We start from the raw sequence: 18,457 nt of genomic DNA on the forward strand, positions 1-18,457 counted from the left end.
AGGCTGCTATAAAACTCCTTTCCCCAGAGTGAGGAGACCAGAGGAGTTAGCAGCCATTCAAACGACTGATTCTCTCCCAGCTGACACGAGGAGTATCTCAGATTTCACACAGACTTTTTTTCAAAAACCGGGACCATGATGATCCCAAGCGTGCTCGCGCCTCCTGCCTTCTACCCGGGGCTGTACCGGCCCGCCGCTGCGCTGCCGTTCCACCACAACCTGCCGTCCGCCTTCCCGACGCACTCCAGCTTTCTCGTGGAGGACCTGCTGCGGATAAGCCGCCCCGCCGCCTTCATTAACCGGACTGTCCCGTCAGCGTGCGCCTCCCTCCCCACGGCCACCACCACCGTGTCCTTCAGCAACGCGCCCGCGGAGCGCGCGGTGGGTACGACCGCGGTGACGAGCGAATCGTGCTCGCCGAAAATGTCGGTGTCAAGCACCAAGGACCCAACTTTTCTCAAGTTTGGAGTGAGCGCCATCCTCGCACCTTCACCAAAGACCGGTGAGTAGACACTCTGTCTCTGCCTTCAGATTGAGTTGAGGCGCTTCTTTTAGGTGTAGCATAGTCCGCTCATCCAGGAATGATTATTAAAACTTTGATTTTTCTCCACAGCCTCCTCACACCCGGCACTCCACAGCATGCACTGCAAGACCTTCCCCATCCCCTGCTATGACGGAGCCTTTCACCACATATTCAGGACGCCTTACTTACCAGGTAGGCGCAACTTTACGCACTTATCCTTAATAGCTCCATCTCTCTTGGCCCTTTAGACTTCTGCCGCAACTAATTGCATTTAAATGTAAAACACTATCGCACCCTTTCGCAGCCTTTTTTGTTTTTTTTTGTTTGTTTTTTTACCAGAAAAGAAGAAATCACTGTCTTATTATAGGGACCGCTGGCCTCTGCCCGGACCCCACCCACCCCCTAATCAACCAATTATCCCAAATCGTCACGCTCTAAATTTGAGGCGGGGTGGCGAGTTATAGTCCCCCCCTGCTTCCCATTGGGGGCGTTTTGGCATTTCTCTGGCCCGGCGTTTTCCCACAGAGCCCGGGGGGCCACCGGGCCGCTGTGGTGGGCAACAAAGCCTTCAGCACCGTGACCAATTTGGTCAGCTCCCACCGGGCGAACCACCCACACACCCCGGAGAGTGACTTTTACCAGGGGGGCCAAAGGCGTGAACCAGTCATGCACTAATTTCCCTATTAGGCGCTATTGAGAGTTTTCAATATTCTCACAAGACCACATAGCGCGTCGTTGTTCCTGATTCTTCTGCGGCCACAGGGCAGCTACTGTCAGGAGGACGTCCAGTTAGCATGTATGCAGACAAGTGTCTCGCGCGGTGGGAGTCGAAGGAAAGCGAGTTTTTTTTTTTAGTTTTTTTTAAACCCCAACATCGTCAAAAATGCCCCAGCTGGGAAAGTCTGCCCCTGCATGCTGCACGGCCCATAGGATAGGTTACCACTGACCTCCAGTCCTCGCTCTCTCTGTGCCCTATAAACGCTTATTCTCCATGCGGACCAATCAACGAGTTGAGATAAAGAATAATCTCTTAGAAAAGTCTATAAAGTCGCTAGTCCGTGCTTTCATTCAGCCAAACCATAATGGAGATGGAGTCTTTTCATGGGCTCAGCTGAATACCTCAACAAAACAACTCCAGCGTCCTGAATAGCTTTTCGTGTTCATTTAATGAAAATGATTTGAAGGCACGAAGGAGAGAAAAAAAAAGCGCCATTCCCCTCCACTCTTCACCCCCCCCCCCCCCCCCCCCCCCCCCCCCCCCCCCCCCCCCCCCCCCTCCGGGCATCAGTATTCTGGTATGCAGTTGTGTTTAGTTTGAAAGTGTAAATCTCCTTTTGTTGCGATAATATATGGCCTTCGCCGCCTGTCCAGAGTCTTTTCTGCGTTAGTTCATTACTACACAATTACCGTTCACGGTTTATTAACTCCTCTATCCGCCCTCACAGGGTTCCTTAAAGGATATGCTACCTCTTTACCATACCAATGCGCTTGGGGACCGGCCAATGTGCTAATTAGTCACCTCGTGCCATTTCACTCAAAACGGAGACGTATTGCACAGTTCCAAAGGAAGACAACTTCCAATAATAACCGGATGAAAAGTATGGCCCGAAGGGAAATCATATTCATAGAGGCCTGAGTTTAGATTTATAAAGTAGTAAGATGTTTCCATCTACTAAGTGATCATTTGTGGCTGCAGGGTGGTTTTTGGATCTTTTTCCCCCTGAGATGTGGCAAAGGAAACAAAGCTAACTAATTTCTCTTCTGTGTTTGCATTGTAGTATCTTCATCCGTTGTCCCCATTCCCGGGACCTTTTCGTGGCCCCTGGCCGCCAGAGGGAAACCCCGGAGAGGGATGCTGAGGAGGGCGGTGTTCTCCGATGTCCAGCGCAAGGCCTTGGAGAAAATGTTCCAGAAACAGAAATACATCAGCAAGCCCGACAGGAAGAAGCTGGCCTCTAAGCTGGCCCTGAAAGATTCCCAGGTAAAACGTCCACAGGTGCCTGAAAAATTCCACATGTTGTGCTTACTTTACGCGTAATAAAGACGCGTACATTGCTCTTTCCATTTGCACCTGACGCAGAACGTTTTTACTCAACCTCTTCTCCACCTCCACAGGTAAAAATCTGGTTCCAGAACCGGCGGATGAAGTGGAGGAACTCTAAGGAACGAGAACTGCTGTCGTCCGGCGGCTGCCGCGAGCAGACGCTGCCCACCAAAGCCAACCCGCACCCGGACCTTAGCGACGTGGGCAAGAAGTCCTCCGCTGAGGAGGAAGATGAGGAAGAAGAGTTCAGAAGAGAAAGAATGAGGATGGAGTCCAGCATTTCCTCTCCATCTCTTTCCAGTAAGCACTCGGACTTCTCAGAGTCAGATGAAGAAGAAATAACAGTATCTTAATTTATTTAAAAAAGCAAATATAGAGACTATAACCCATGTTTTGTTTTCATGTGAGACTGTGAGCACATTTGTAAGAAGCTGCCGGAGGACCCATAAATGCCAGTGTTAAAAAAAAGTTCCACTCCACTTTGTTGCTTTACCAGCGCATGCGCACTGTACAGGATCTGCTTCTGAGACACAATTTGCTGTTTTGCACAGCTTTGTTCAATTGTACAGTATTTTGTACAATTTTGTATGGAAATTTTATGCCAAGAATATTGAGTTACTTTTACCTTGACCTTGAATAGAGTTGTTTATTGAAAGATGTAGTATTTCGATAATAATTTATATGAATTTGTTTAATAAGTATTGTGTTGTATATATGTTTATTTCACATTTTTTGTACAAATACCAAATAAAATTGTAAACAATTCCAAGTCAATTGTCTGTGTTCATGTGTCTTCTTTTGTAATACAAGTTTTCCAAAATTGTATATTTAAATATCTAATTAATATGTGCTTATTTGTATATATTTCCATTGGATAACGCCGGGTTCAAAGTTCTTGTTTCATTTTGTTTTTATATTAAAGTCAAAAGTTTTTGCAGATGGAATTTTGGAAATCTTTTATTACACCATATTTTAGAAAAAACTCAGCCATGAAAAATTTGCCATGTTTTAGGAATAAAATGCTATATAAACCAGGCTATGAATAATATGAACCTCTCTGTAAAAAGCTTCAGAATATAGATAGCAATTAAAATCGAAAGGTCGGTGTAACGTATGTTAGTGCTACAGAAGTGGATTATAAAATAAAAAACTCATTTTGGACAAATACATTTAAAGATATGTTTTGTAAAATTCTTTACATTAGTCAAATAAACACCTAAATGTGTGTTTTATTTCCACCAGTCTGAAAGAAGACATTATGGAAGCAAAACAGCACAAAATCTCAAAATTGACTTGTGCATGAAAAAACATTTTGCCTTTACATCTTAAAAAAAAAAAAACGTTTAACAAAATTCAATCATAAATAATCATTTTATTGAATCACAATAACTTAAGACTAGTACAGTGATATCAGATTAAATTCTCCGAGCCCTGGACAGACCAGTGATGACAAACCGCATCAATCTGCTCTGATGTAAAGAGACTGTACACAAAATACTCCTTTTCAAGTACTGTAACAAATCAGCTAGAAAAAGTCCTCAATCTGCTGCAAGATAATCAACTATTTACAAAGTTATGTTACATATAAAAAATGTACATAGCAAAGAAGGCTAAACATTCATTGAGTTTGTGAGTAATAAACTGACAGACGGGTCAAATGCTTCAACAACATCCACACCTCTCAGAGCAGGCTTTACTCGGGACAAACAGAGAATCCGTCTCTTTGTGCTTACAGGGAACATAGCAGGAGCGCCTTTTTAAACTACACAGACACATCTGGACAAAGAACATGGGCCACAAATCTGACAAGTCCCCACAAACCATGCTGTACGTCTCGGCAGTGCTGAAAACAGGGGACAAACGCACATTCAGCTTTTGGCTTCCATTAGGAGATCAGAATGAAAGTTGCATAGGATCTGTGACTGAAAACACTGAAAGCAATGGAAGCTGTGCTGGATGACAGGAGCCCCGGCTTTAAACGATCGCCTGCCCTTCCCAGAAGGCAGGCTGGGAGGTTTAAAGCAACACAAAAAAAAGTACAATATTCTTTATATTTTAAACAGAAATGTCAAACCGTTCTACGTTATGATTCAACCACAAGTACCTTTATACCTTTAACCTCAGATTAATTATATCACTATAAACAAAGCAGCATATACACTAGTTTTCACTTAATTAGTTCAACATGTTTGTTAGGACAGTTTTGTTCATCACAAATCACACAAAACAGGCCGTGAGCGTGGCAAAAGCACAGTTAAAGGATGAAGATGAGGTATAAAAATTGAAATACATCTTCTTAAACTTCCCTCATCCAATCAACCCGCACAACTTTCTGATATCGAGCACCAAAACACATCAATATAATTTGTCTTTCTTGCTAGTGGTCCGAATATTTACACCAGCTTCACAGCACTGGGCCATACATGCATACAACTTAATTTGAAACCCAAAGTACTGTTTCTCATTCACGTCTCGATCCCACGGCAGCGGTGTCTGATATGACGAGAGGTCGACGGTGCTCGAGGAGAGAGTCAACCCTAGAGCCCTGTTACGTTTACAGCCATTAAGACAAATAAAGAATCAGCGAGCACACATATTCTGTTAGAAAAGAGTAAGGCATTGATTGTTACAATTCAGTCTAGCACCAGAAGAGGTTTGTGCTACAACAGCCTGTTTGGGCCAATGTGCATGGAGTGAGCTTTGAGATCAAAGGGTTATTTAATGGTCAAAGCGAGAACTTAGAAGTGGTAGAGGCGTTGTTTTTCAAGTTGCATGGAAAGTTACAACACTGATGGCAATGACATTTTCTTAAACACGGTAAAAGGATAAATCTAGCCATGGTGAATGTTGATTTACCAGTTGATGTTTTTTGTGAGAACTAGGAACCAAGAAGGGATTTTGTAAACTTCTGTTTTTTATTTCCTTGCTATGTCAAATTTTTCTTGATCACTTTGATGAAAAGTTCCATATGAAGTGTAGACTCCAAAAAGAACAAAAAGGTGTCATCAAGAATTGTGGTAAGAATGCTTTTACACTGTCACTGTCTTTGCGGTTGAGCAGTGTTGATGCAGTGTTAGCATGATTATATAATGGATTTGCATTAACACATTTCTCCGTTGTCATCCTTTTTGTGCATGAGGAGATTTGCATTACTATTTTTATTTGTGCTCTCTTAGTAGCTTTTTGTGAACACACATCTCCTACATGGACTAAAGTTGAATCAAACCAGAGTTTGGGATGAAATTAATGATCTGTGAGGAGTTTTTAGAAGTTGGGAGGTTGCACGCTGTAGGACTTAACATTCACTTTGCCTCGATTTATCCTTCAGCAATCTCACAGGCAACTTCAGCCGCAGAAGAGGAGGAAGAGCCAGGAAACTGCTGGCTGTTAATCCGTCCAACAGCCTCATCTGTGTTCTCAGCGGCTGCTGGCTCAGGCTCACTGACGCTCCAGAGACAAGGGTCTGTATCGCCATCTGCAGCCTGCCCAGACACACTGCAGCTGGGCAAGACCAGGGGTATCTCAGCCTGATGAGCTGGAGCCGGTGCTGTGGCTCAGTGGGGATTGGAGAACTCCTGGCTGGTGTTTAAGTACGCAAACAACAGTGACAGACTGTGTGTTTTTATTCTGTCTGTCTGAAGTAGATGTCAGGCTCCTGACAGAGGAGCCACGGGCCACAACGGTGAAAAACAAAACAAAAAAACAGCGCAGAAACCTTTTGTCGCCCGTTTTCTGAAATGAACTTGAACCTTTTTTTGTTCTCCTTCTTTTTAAATATTTGGGTTACCTGCACCCAAATTAAGGTGGCTGGATTTTGTGACACAGAATTATACTCTAAACAAGAAGTTCTCCCAGTGAGAACAGTTCCTCCTCAAACCATGTCCCAGCGTTGCATCACAAGGTGGACTCCAGCGACGAGTCCAGGATGTCGTCCTGGTGACTGTTGCTGTTGGAGTCGCTGTCGTAGCTCTGCGGGCTCGACGACGTCGCCGCCTCCTTCAGACGCATCAGCATGTTCATCTGTCGGCACAGACAAGTGTGGGTCTGATCGAGCTTAACAACTCAGTGATGTAACGGATGCCAAGTGGAGTGTTTTAGGTGGAGATAAATAGTGATGATGCTTTATGAACCGTTAGTTGTATTTGATGACCCATGCAAATAAAATAACTCAAGGTCCACCTACTAGCTTTCAATAACTGTAGAAAGTAAGGAAGCTGAAGAATGATGTTGTTAACCTTGAGTTAAGATTAATTTGCTAAACTACTGCTTCCAAGATCAAGAGTAAATATTAACGTTCTAATTTTTTGGTTTAGATTAGCTATTTCTGTATTTTAGGCCTTTATTATATAGGACAGCAGAAGGTGTGAAAGGGGAGAGAGAGAATGACATGCAGCATGCTGCTGAGACAAGGACTAAGCATTTTTACAGGGGGCGCAAGCTCTACCAGGTGAGCTATCCAGGCGCCCCTCTTTAAAATATTTTTTACCTAAATTTCAATGTTGGAGCAGAGATACTTTAAACTGTATGTGTTCATGACTAGCCTGTCTAAGGCCAGTTTGTATTTCTGCTCACCAGTGGATCTGCGTCGCTGTCGCTCTGTGGTGGCTCTTTCCTGACTCCTTCTCTCGGGACAGAATAGCCATCGAAACCTACGTCCTCTGGGCGGAGCTGCAGCAGCGGGGGCCAATCAGCCGGAGTGGACGTGGCTGACCACGGGTAGGTGTCCATCACCCAGGCAGCAGGGTCCTCCCACGCAGCCCGGCGGCCATACAGCTAAAGAGACACACAGAATATAACTCTGAAACAGACTAGAAGAGGCTCTGAGAAAGACTTTGTGTTTGGGATTTGAGTGGCATAACTGCTTGGAGTGGCAGTTTTTCTGAGTTTCAGTTTGTGAGTAATCACTGAAGACCAGTTTTGTGCGGAAATTCCTCTTCCCCTAAAAAGCAGGTGCTAACAGGTATTAAAGGGAGGCTTCATGAGAAAATTAAACATATATCTTAAAAAACAGCAGGCAAAAGTGAAAGGTGCGTAGAGTTAGAAAGAAAAAAAAGCAAGAACCTCTGAAGAAAAAAGCCAGCAGTAATAACAAACGAACTCAATAACTCATACATAATATGAAACCAAACCAAAGAGAAGGTGGACAATTGCAGCTGTGTGGTCATGAAAGTTCCGTTTAAATTTGACATTTAAGCTGACTGCAGTTTCTTTTTCAAATTTTCAAAGTAACAAATGCCAAATTAAGTATTTCAGGAAGAGATAATATGAACCATTAGTTGTATATGTTGACCCAACTAGATGGTGCTCTTGGTTCAGAGAAAAAGGCTCATGTGTAGGTCCAGGTTGGTGTGCTTTCAACCCTTTGTTGAACAGAGAGCACCATCTAGTGGGCTCAGACAATAAAGAAAACGCTTCATTTAGACATCACTAGAGATGAACTGCAGCCTCAGCATCACTACAGTGTGGTTTCTCTTTAAGCGGATGAGACACAATTTCCTCTACTGAACTCTGCCTTTCAAGCTCCCGTCACAGGTTGCATTCCGATAATCAGCTGCCGCCTAATTAAATCTGATGCAGATTACATTAAGAGTACAAATTGAATCCATTTTACTTTGATGAACATAACCCTAGCCCTCTGGGAGAACTCCATTCAGCTGGGTCCTTTAAACATCCCCTCAGGGTGTCAAATCATTTCTTATGTATTGTATTGTTACCGTTCAAATATATTACAAATCCCAGACCTGAAATGAAAAAATCTAAACCTTTGTGCTTTGGCCCAAAGCCCAATCAGTTCTTTTCATCAGTTTGTGTGTGTGTGTGTGTGTGTTACCTGCAGTCCCTCTCGTACAGCTTCCAGCATGTAGGGGATGATGGAGTAGTTCCAGAGGTCGGTGAACCAAACCCTGGATCCCTTCACGTCCATGGGACAGGACAAGAGGAGACGAGGTCCTGCACAACGCAGAGCAGGGAGGTTTGCCACCAATTGTTTGCACACACCGACATTTAAGGAAAGGCGTATTGTGCATCACTCTTTTACCGATGGTGACGTCAGAGGAGCTGTGCATCTCCAGGAAACGGTTGAGGTGGTGCCATACCCGCGGGATCCAGTCGACGATCTTTACCAGCTCCATGTTGCGCGTTCGGCTGCCGATCTCAGTCTCGATCAGCTTCCTCCTCAGGTAGCGGCCAAGGAAGCCTTTCACTGGCTCCATGTGGTTGGCACACAGCACCCACCTGATCAGAGAACAAGTCGGGACATTAAAGTATCATACATAAGTGTAATTAAAAGGAAATATCTATTTGCCATGATTGGTTGGAGCACATAGGCAGCAGTTTACCTGAAGTTGTGGTGAAGCTGCAGGTTGGGGGCCGACGACGTGGCTTGGCTCATTGTGCCGATAATGTAGGGGCTGAAAGGACAGAAAAACACTGATTAGTCTTCTTACCACATCAATCCATTTAGTCGCACCATACTTAATAAGTCCCTGGACACGTTAAAATAGAGCGGTTGAGAGGGTTTTAATCTGCTTTGACTTGCGTGGTACAACTCCTGTAAGCCATTCTTACACAACTCTACTTTCAGTTGAAAACACTTGACGTCATGAGTGAACTAGAACATTGTTTTGGTTAATTGCCATTCTGTAGAGATGTTTTACTTTTAACATTTAAAACATTTTCAGTAATCCAGTGTATGAAGTGTATCCAAACTCATTCAAACATACATTGTGTGTGTGTATGTGTGTGTGTGTACACTGACCAGTGCTTATAGTTGCAGTTGAAGACGCCATTAAAGATCTCTCCCAGGGAGCTGACGTGGTGCAGGTTGTCCAGAATGACCACAAGAGGGTTGTCCGTCCCAGAGACACTGCTGCACTGCTCGGCTAAACCCGATAGGTACTGACGCAACTCCTGCAGAGAGTGAGCGAGTGAGCGAGAGAGTTAGAGAGCATTAAAAACATGTATTTATTTGTAAGTTCTTGGAGCACCAGGGTTTTCTACACTAAACCTTTCTGTGCCTAAGCCAGAATGGTCATTGACTCATGTTGCATTCTTTGCTATGATGATCTTATTTGTCTTGATGTGTTACATTAACCACCTGGTGCCCTGATTTTTTTTTAAGACTTGTTTTTTTTCCCTTTATTTGATTGTGACAGTGAATAGACAGGAAAGGTGGGAGAGAGATAAGGGCCACAGGTCGGATATGAACCCAGGCCGCCGCAAAGGGCTCTCACATGGGGCAAACACTCTCTGGGTGAGCTAGAGGTGCCCTAATTTTACGGTAGAGTACTATCAATATTTCTCATATATTTTTACATTTGTTTATTAATTCGAAACTTGCACATTCCCTTCAAGTCACAATGGCTTTCTCTTACTTTCATCAACATTTGAAAACCTTTTGCTTTATGCATGATTTGTACAACTTTTAAAACCTTACAAGTATCTGACTTTCACTACCTTTTCAGTAGTTTAATAAACACTGTTGGTTAGTTGGTTATTTATAGATACTTTTTCTTATAGTTTTCATGGCAACTGTCTAAAGTAAGAAGAACATTGGATTTGTAATTCATCAGAGTGCAACAGAACTTTTAAAAACTAATATAAGGGTCCACTGATATTAAGTCTGTATGGCTGACAAATTCAAATAAGATTTTCAAAACGTAGCCAGCATGTTCTTGTGATCCACAGAAGAGAAATTCTACCAACATTGTGTCTGTTTGTCTAGGTTTAAACAACACTAAAACTAAGAAGATCATAGAAGCACAGCGAATACAGAATTTCCATGTGCCCTTTTACCTTGCTGGACTTGTGGTCCACGTTAAACGTGACGACAGCATTTGGGGTCAGAGGCCGGCCCTCCAGCAGTAGCAGGTGTCGAGACAGCTGATTGGCCAAGTAGGTCTTTCCTGTACCGCTGGGGCCCGACAGGATGACGCGCCTGTGCTCCTTCAGCAGGGAGACGTAGCGCTGCAACATCGGCTTTGGGATCAGAGTGTCGAACACCAGAGAGTCCACGTTCTCAGTGGTCACACCTGGACACAAGCGCGCACACACACACACACACACACACACACACAGAAGGATATTTAAGTCAAGTGATTTTCTCTAACTACCAGAGCAGCTGCTTAGTGTAAATTAAGGTTTTCCTAGTCTACCAGACTTTTAGCATCTATGTCCGTCTAGTTATTTAGAGGAATAGGAATAATGGACTAATGCACTGAAGTTTGATTGAAACCTACATTAAACTTGGTCTATGTCGACAACGATTCATTTAGCGGATTGCTCTGATGATGCCAGAAGAATCGCCGGATGTTCCTCATTTTTTGTCTGGATGTTTGTCACCTTTCGCTTTCTATGTGTCGGCAAATATGGTGCATTTATGAGGACTATGTTAACTGCTCCTCAGATCTCTGCAGGGTAAATCCGGACAGCTAGCTAGACTATCTGTCCAATCTGAGTTTTCTGTTGCACGACTAAAACAACTTTTGAACGTACACATGTTCCACCAAAACAAGTTCCTTCTTGAGGCTATTTGGCAGAGGCACCAATACACCAGACCATGTTTTTCTCCTATCCTGGAATGCTGTCAGACCCTCCTCCCCATCGCTGTGGAGGAAGGTCTGCCAATGCTAGACTATCAATGGCTTGAGATGCAGTGTTGGACCTTTGAGCTGGATGTTGATGGTATTGCTGTCTCCCACGAGGTAACCACAGGGCAGCAGCTCGGGTGTTTGGGCGGCGCCGGGGACGCTGGGCCGGTGGATTTCTCCGATGTTGTATCCCTCTACACTGTCTGAGCTCAGGCCCAGCTGGCTCACTGGGTCCACATGGGTGATGTACTCCTGTCAGACACAAAGTCTCAGCATTTAATGGATGTTTTTGTAAAGTTTCTGAGGAAGCTATAAGGCTTTTCTGGTTCTAAATGAAAATGTTTTTGCTTAACAGAAGCACAATTTTCAGTGTGATTGAGTTAATAGTAGTTTTTAAAAAGCTGTATGCATTTAGTGTTATAGTAGAAAAACTGACTGCCAATACCTCAAAAATTAAAACATAAAAATCAACCTTTCAACTGTCTTTAAACAACACTGATGCGGAGATGCTTCTTCAATGCTTCGTCTTGTTATCTGTATGGCGGTTATTCCTGTTTACCTTGAAAAGGCGTCGGACCACACCGTCAAGGACGTCCCATTTGGTTTTACCACTCACGCCAATGCACCCAATCAAAAAATGACGAGGTTGGCCCTCCTGTGATTGAAAAACAAGACTGGTTTTAGAGCCTTAAGGTCCAACAACAAAAACAGTATAAGTTGAATTTGTCAAACAGGTCTCACCTCTCCCCATTTGCTGTCCTTGTCCAGGCTGACAACCATCTTTACGTGTCGTCCCTCTTTCCTCATTCCTCCCTCTCCGCCGGTGTCGTCCAGCAGCATGTCTGACAGGAGGGCAGAGCAAAGTCAGCTTCCCAAGAAAAATGCAGATGTTACCAGCTGACTTAAATCAGTCAAGTGTTTTCCCTTAAGGAAATCAAGTCACTGCATGAAGCCGATAGTGATCCAGTTAGAGTCTTGAGACAGATATTTGTGCTATTGACAGAAACTTGAATCTCTGCTAACCCATTTATGAAGAATGTAGTTGTGGAAAAAAAGACAATCATTTTGTACTGTGTGTATTTTGGCTAAGCCTAAAAATGTAAAGCCACTGAAGGGCTGCTATACAGACACAAAGTCTATGGCTGGTAAACTAGATGGCACGCTCTCTTCTAACTTACACCGCTCCGTAGCCTACTGCTGAAATCACAGACTCCAATGGTCATTGTTGCGTTTTGATGGACATTTATTGATCACAATGTTCTTCAAATGAATGTGCAAGAATTCATGTGTTCATTAAGCTCCATCAACAAACATTTACAGATCCACATGAGAGTTGCAGTTTGTAGCATCTGGTTGAAGTCAAAAACTATTTGTGCTCCTACGATTAACAGCCCCCTGTTACCTTGATGAAAGGTTCCTACCTAAATAGATATCTCTCAAAGCACACTAGTGACACCAGTGGACAATTTGTGTCCTACCCCCAAAACAAATTAAAATGGCTGTTACCAAACTGTTATCGGGGACATGGAGTCGAGGCCCATTTAGTCAAAGGCCATTCTTAGTCTCTTATGAACCCTCTTACCCAGGCTGGTGGACTCGCTGGTGGTGAGGTTGAGACTGTGCTGGGAGAGCCCCGGCCCCTGGGCCTGGGTGTGTGTGTGAGGGGGAGGAGAGGAAGAGATGGAGGCCTGGGACCCCATCCTGCTGCCCTGATTCTCCACCTTCAGACGGTCATTCTCCACCTTTAGCTTCCCAATCTCCACCTGCAGACACAAACACACACACACACAAATGAGGTAAGCTACCAAAAAACATTCAAATGAATTCCCCCTCCAAGCCAATCTATGTTAGTATTTACATGTCTGATGAGTGCTAAAATGTCTTTTAAAATTCCAGTGGAATCTTTATGTCAGATATTGTTGTAGAGTTAAAAATTGATTTAACTAATGACATCACCCGGACCAACTAGTTCTCAAAATAAAACACAAAAAAAGAGCATTTTTGGTGGCATAAAATAGCTGTTCATCAATTATCAAAATTCAACTAAGAAAATCTAAATATTTCTTTTGGTTCATTTTTATATGTATTGTTCATTGTATAAATATAAGTGAGTGTCGCATGGGTAAATAAAATGAAACTCAAATTTAAAACAACAAAAAACTGTTGCTGAACTTGAGGCAGGCACACTGACTGGGTTGTGGCCAGAAGTGCAACATGAGTTTCAACTGACAGAAAGCTGTGCAGCAATGATTCAGTGATGATTTACCCTTTGAGTAAAGTTCTCTAAATTATTCTATTTGAGTGTGTGTGTTGCGTCTGCAGACCTGCATGCGGTTCATGGCCTCCCGGAGCTGGTCCAGCTGATGAGCAGAGCTGAGAGCCTCCAGGCGGATATCAGTCAGTTTCATCTCCTTCTCCCTGAGCTCACTGCGCAGCTGCATCACCGTCTCCGCCTCGCTGTCCAAACATTCAGACAATCTGTGTACACACCCACCCACACCCACACCCGCACATGCACACGCACACACACACAACAACACAGTTTAGTGACATGAGATATGATTTAGGCAAAGTTTGGTTATTTTCCCATCTGTATTGTTTGAATGATTTCACACACGGACAATGGATATGATTGTATAGCAGGGGTTCTCATACTTAGTACTCAAAGGTCCGTATAATAAGAATTATAATAATAAAAGAACGTCCGCTCACTTAGATCTTTAAAAGCATCATACATTTAAGTTGAGTACTCGGTTTTCCTGGTCAATGAACATATCACTAGTGTATATACATAGTCACTTAAAATGTATTAATTAGAAAACGTATTTAAAAATAGAAAAATGCTATACATCATGAGGTATAGTATCCATAACACGTGCCATGGGCTGGGTGCAGATGGACTTGCTTTTTGGTGTGGATGCGGACCTTGGTCTGGACCTTGAGAACAGCCGTGTTGTATAGGATACGCTACAGTATAGCCCCAATAATCCTGCAATCACATACAGATGATGATGTCTACGTACAGCGAGCTGGAGTGTGTGTTCCTGAGCATGTGGCTGGAGGCTGTGGTGCCGTTGTGGGGCAGCTTAGGGGAGGACGGCAGCGACGAGTCCGTCATCTCCTCAATGTCGGAGTGAGAAGAGGCAGACTTGGGAGATTTCTTCTTGCTGAACGCTTGTTTGAAGGAGCTTCGCAGCTGCAGGTACAAAACAGAGAAGTATAGAGACAGGGTGAGCAGGCAAGGGACACACTCCCAAAGACACAAGGCTGAAAGGGAGAGGGGGAGTGTGATGAAGGAAAGTGGAGAAAAACTACTGTGAAAAAGTGCATGTGAGTCACAGGGAGGAAAGGAAATTACAGGTACTAATTTCTACTTTTTTTTTTTCAATTGACTTCAAAAGTCTGCAGTTTTCTATATTCCAATATGGTGAAACTCAGAATTAGAGTTTATCTGGATTAAAATATTTTTCTCTATGTATTAAATGAGAAATTTCAAGGCGAGCAGGTAACAGTGTTGAGAGTTCATTTTGGGAGACACAATTTAGATTTTTTGACACCTGAACAAGACTGACGTGTGCATGTTCACACTGAAAATTTGATATTTAGAATATAATTTGCACCTAAATAATTTCTAATTTTTGTAACCTTGCATAAGGAGCAACATCATGTGCATTATAAGCACAAGTTTGTGTTTAAAAGAAAAATCCACCGTGTATACTTGACACTCTTATCACTGCTTCTACTTTAGTCAGCTATGCCCTTGTACAAGCTTTTCAACCAAATCTCTTGACAAATGGCCTCTGTTCCGAATTCATGTAGGAAGACAGAATTATTGTGATAACACTTTCTAAAGACAGATTCACACATATGCAAGTTGCTCTACATAGCATTCTTACTCAAGGGTTGAAATTGGTCTCAGTGCCTTTTCTACAATATTTTGTTCTCTGTAGGATTAATAAAATTGGTGTTACGAGGCTTTAAAAAGAAGCCTCTTTGGTTTGTAGGGACATTGTTTGGGATTTTTTTGCCTTCATACATCTTTGTAGTTCCATTGAAGACATCTCAACATTATGTCACGTCAATAGTGTTTGGCCACTTCTACAAAAGCCCATCACAAAATGGATCAAAATACACAAGCTATATCCCTAATACCCTTCTATATCCCCAATGCCCTTTTTGTGGCAGTGTAAAAAGTAATGTTCTGATGGATTTTTCCTTTCAAGGCATGGCTCAAGTGTCATAAAAGCAGTTTTCAGGGAGAAGTAGTGTTGGGAAGAGAGGACAGGAACTACAGTGGCAACAGAGACAGGAGGAAAAGGACAGAGGTTAGTAACCTAGAAAAGGTGCAGGTGTTAGGCAACTTTGTTTTCTTTCATTTCACACAGCGTACCATTCTTACCTCATAGACCTGCCACATGAAGCGAAGCAATGGAAGACAGAGAGACAAAACAGCGCATGTTCATATGGGTGTATTAATGTGTTATGGAGGGACAACTATTAAACTAGAGGCCCCTACAGGACCAAAGCTGATTTGTTCTTTTTTTTTACCTCCAGGCAGCTGCAAGCTAATGCTAGACCACAACCACCATGAAACAAGGTCTTTCATGATCCATTATATACTCTCCAACACACACTGCCCCTACACACTCCATATCACATACACTGTGTAAGCACCTGCATGGAGGAGCCTCCTGTGGGGTCTCATCCACACAAACTGACAGCTGGAAGCACATCCACACGCACACACAGAGGAGGTGCCTTCTTTTATATTACTGTGACCTAAATCAGGAAACTCGACACACGCTCACATCTTTTAACTGCTACCACAAAGCACCACACCACAACTTCTTTCTGAAATTTTAACATCAGGATCAGGGAGTGACAACCACAGGCGACATAAGACAACATTGTCTCAGTCCACGGGGCAACAGGAAAATAAAAGAAGAAAAAAAAGTGCGTACATCATCATCAATGACTTGTCCTCCGGTGCACAAAAACACCTTTAAACAACAAAAAAGAAAATGTTAATAATTAATTGTAAATAAAAGTATGTAAGATGGTTTGTTGTATGATCACTAGTTCAATCAAATAAGACCTGAAACTAGGACTAGACACTAGTTAGTAAACACTGATGTGGTATTTTGCAGGGTAAGACACAACTACTACTACATATTTAGCCCAGTTTTTTTGACCTGCAAATCACTAAATCAATCATTTCTTGGTATTCAACAGGACTGGGCTTATGGAAATCCTATGTGTATTCACCTTTTCCCCAGTGAAAGATGCCTAAAGGGGAGAAAACCAACATGAGAATGCACAAAGAGACAAAGACAAAAACAAACCACCATGAGTCCCGGCTGGCTGCTTGTTACTAAGTCATTACACACTGAAATCTTTAGATGCATCCTTTTTTTTTTAAGTCTCAGCATCTTACCCAGTTCTTCTTGTTCTTCTTCTTGTTTTTTGCGTCATTGTCCATGTTGGAGCCCACGCTGGAGTGGCTGGTTGCGCTGGCGACGCTGCTGACACTGTCTGAGGAGTGCTGCCTCCTGATGCGCAGGTCTGGCTGCTGATTCTGCTGCTGCTGTGAACTGCCGTTACTGCCAGCTGTAGGAGAGACAGGCAGGAGGACATGAATGGGTTAGTCAAATATTAGGCTGAAATATAATCATTTATAAAATGTCAAGTATCAGCCTTGTCAGTGTTGTTCACTTTTGACTTGATATGTTTTCCTACTTTGACTAAAGAAAAAAAAAGAAAACAGCTCCAGATTATTAAATAGGTGAAGTGCAATATCCAGCTTTTTATGTGCTCATTACCCCAAAAAATATGCATTCTTACGGTGTTTGAAGTTTTTCTGTTCTGACAAGAGCATTACATAAAATGTGTCCCACACACCGCCTGGAGCTCAAGACTCCAAAAATGTATTTATGAATGAAGATACTCGACGCATCAAAATGTTTGTTTATCAATATAGAGATGCTTTTGGGTTCGGACAGATTGTGGGAACCTATTTTGTAAAATACCTGTCCCCCACTGTGATACAAGAGTGCAGAAGAGCATCTTGTACCTATTCTAATGAGTAATATTTAGTGAAAAATACACTTAATATTATATTTCTTTAGCTTACTATACATAAGGTCTCAAATTTTGGCACAAAAGTCTATAAATATTAACTTTGGCCTTCAAATATTCCAGCTTTGCGTAGTGGTTGCCATACCTGTCCTGTCCCCTTTTGGCGTGAGTTCAGGTGTGTTGATGACTCCATTAATGGCCGCCTGAGCAACAGCATTCTGCTTCTTCAACAGCTCGATGGTCTTCCTCAACTCATTCAGCTCAGAGTCCTACACAGAGGACATTACAATAGGATCAAACCAACAAGTCCATTGCAGTGACTTTGAATGTGCACTTGGATTAGTGCAGTCTGTTCTAAAACAAGGGGAGCTGTTTTCACCTTCTGCTCTGCTGTCAGTGTGAGACTCTTTAGTCTGATGGTCATGTTGCCCAGACTCTGTTCAAACGCTGCCACCAGGTGAGCCTGTGGGAGAAACAATGAAGTTGTGCAAAATGTTAACCAGGAACTCTGTAGAGCTAAAACCTCCTCTAGTCTATATCGATAACGTTTCTCTTGCGGGATTGATCAGATGCTGCCATAAATTCCGCCGTATGACACTCGTCAGCTGGATGTCCAGTCTCCTTCCGCTTTCTTTGTGTTGGAATTCTAAGGTTCATGAGGACTATGGTTAACTGCTCCTCAGATCTGTGTTTCTGGTTTAAGCGCACCACTTTATTGTATCAGATTGTATGAATATAAATGATGTGTGTAAGAAGTGTGTGTAACCGTTGAGTAAGGTGTTGTGACTAATGTCTGATTTAAGCCTTTTTGATGCAATGTGTGTGCTTAGATTTTCAGCCTCAGGGGCTTCAAGGTGTGTTGAGATAATTCATCCTCTCTCTGCGGCGGATGATCAAATATTTGAAAAGCATCTACGTCGCCACCTCATGACCCCCCACAATCAACTCCTCTGTTTTCTGTCTGTGTTTGTCTTTCAACACCCACACTGCACCTTCTTGTATCCATGCGTCATTAGCTGTAAATCTTCAGTCCACATCTGCGACTGTCCCTCAGCAGTGTGCTGAGACTTGACTCTCTGCAGGAAACACCACTGCCTTCCTTCCATATCTCTAATCCACAGATAAACCACCAGCGTGAGCCAATTTAGGTAGCAGATTACAAGCGGAGCATAGCGAGACTTGTGCAATACAGAAGGTAGTGTGGCAGAAAGGATCGTGTCTGGAGAC

The 18,457-nt window shown here is 43.0% G+C and overlaps 2 protein-coding genes across 18 annotated transcripts in view; one reads left to right on the forward strand and one right to left on the reverse strand.

The window, feature by feature from the left end:
- The first annotated feature begins 54 nt into the window (after positions 1–54).
- Positions 55–3,336, forward strand: dbx1a (developing brain homeobox 1a). Its single transcript, XM_034879212.1, has 4 exons — positions 55–502; positions 614–715; positions 2,302–2,504; positions 2,639–3,336. The coding sequence occupies exons 1-4, from the start codon at positions 136–138 to the stop codon at positions 2,918–2,920; spliced, it is 954 nt and encodes a 317-aa protein (XP_034735103.1). The 5' UTR covers positions 55–135; the 3' UTR covers positions 2,921–3,336.
- A 583-nt stretch (positions 3,337–3,919) lies between these two features.
- Positions 3,920–18,457, reverse strand: part of nav2a (neuron navigator 2a) — a 220,982-nt gene continuing 206,444 nt past the window's right edge. For 11 of the 17 annotated variants that reach the window (XM_034885021.1, XM_034880284.1, XM_034881062.1 and 8 more), the window contains 19 exons: positions 17,610–17,693; positions 17,376–17,499; positions 16,590–16,762; positions 16,421–16,441; positions 16,117–16,155; positions 15,555–15,563; positions 14,179–14,351; positions 13,480–13,633; positions 12,738–12,918; positions 11,897–11,997; positions 11,715–11,810; positions 11,230–11,407; positions 10,362–10,597; positions 9,325–9,476; positions 8,906–8,977; positions 8,605–8,801; positions 8,398–8,516; positions 7,140–7,340; positions 3,920–6,587 (listed from right to left, as the gene is read on the reverse strand). In XM_034885021.1, the coding sequence (XP_034740912.1) occupies positions 6,462–6,587; positions 7,140–7,340; positions 8,398–8,516; positions 8,605–8,801; positions 8,906–8,977; positions 9,325–9,476; positions 10,362–10,597; positions 11,230–11,407; positions 11,715–11,810; positions 11,897–11,997; positions 12,738–12,918; positions 13,480–13,633; positions 14,179–14,351; positions 15,555–15,563; positions 16,117–16,155; positions 16,421–16,441; positions 16,590–16,762; positions 17,376–17,499; positions 17,610–17,693 (2,436 nt within the window). In that variant the 3' untranslated portion in view covers positions 3,920–6,461. The remainder of the gene's footprint in view (positions 6,588–7,139; positions 7,341–8,397; positions 8,517–8,604; positions 8,802–8,905; positions 8,978–9,324; positions 9,477–10,361; positions 10,598–11,229; positions 11,408–11,714; positions 11,811–11,896; positions 11,998–12,737; positions 12,919–13,479; positions 13,634–14,178; positions 14,352–15,554; positions 15,564–16,116; positions 16,156–16,420; positions 16,442–16,589; positions 16,763–17,375; positions 17,500–17,609; positions 17,694–18,457) is intronic. The other 6 variants (XM_034892172.1, XM_034892989.1, XM_034883452.1 and 3 more) reach the window with 2 other exon arrangements.

Source organism: Etheostoma cragini, chromosome 1 (genome assembly GCF_013103735.1).
Source record: "Etheostoma cragini isolate CJK2018 chromosome 1, CSU_Ecrag_1.0, whole genome shotgun sequence".
In the NCBI taxonomy this organism is placed as follows: Eukaryota; Metazoa; Chordata; class Actinopteri; order Perciformes; family Percidae; genus Etheostoma; species Etheostoma cragini.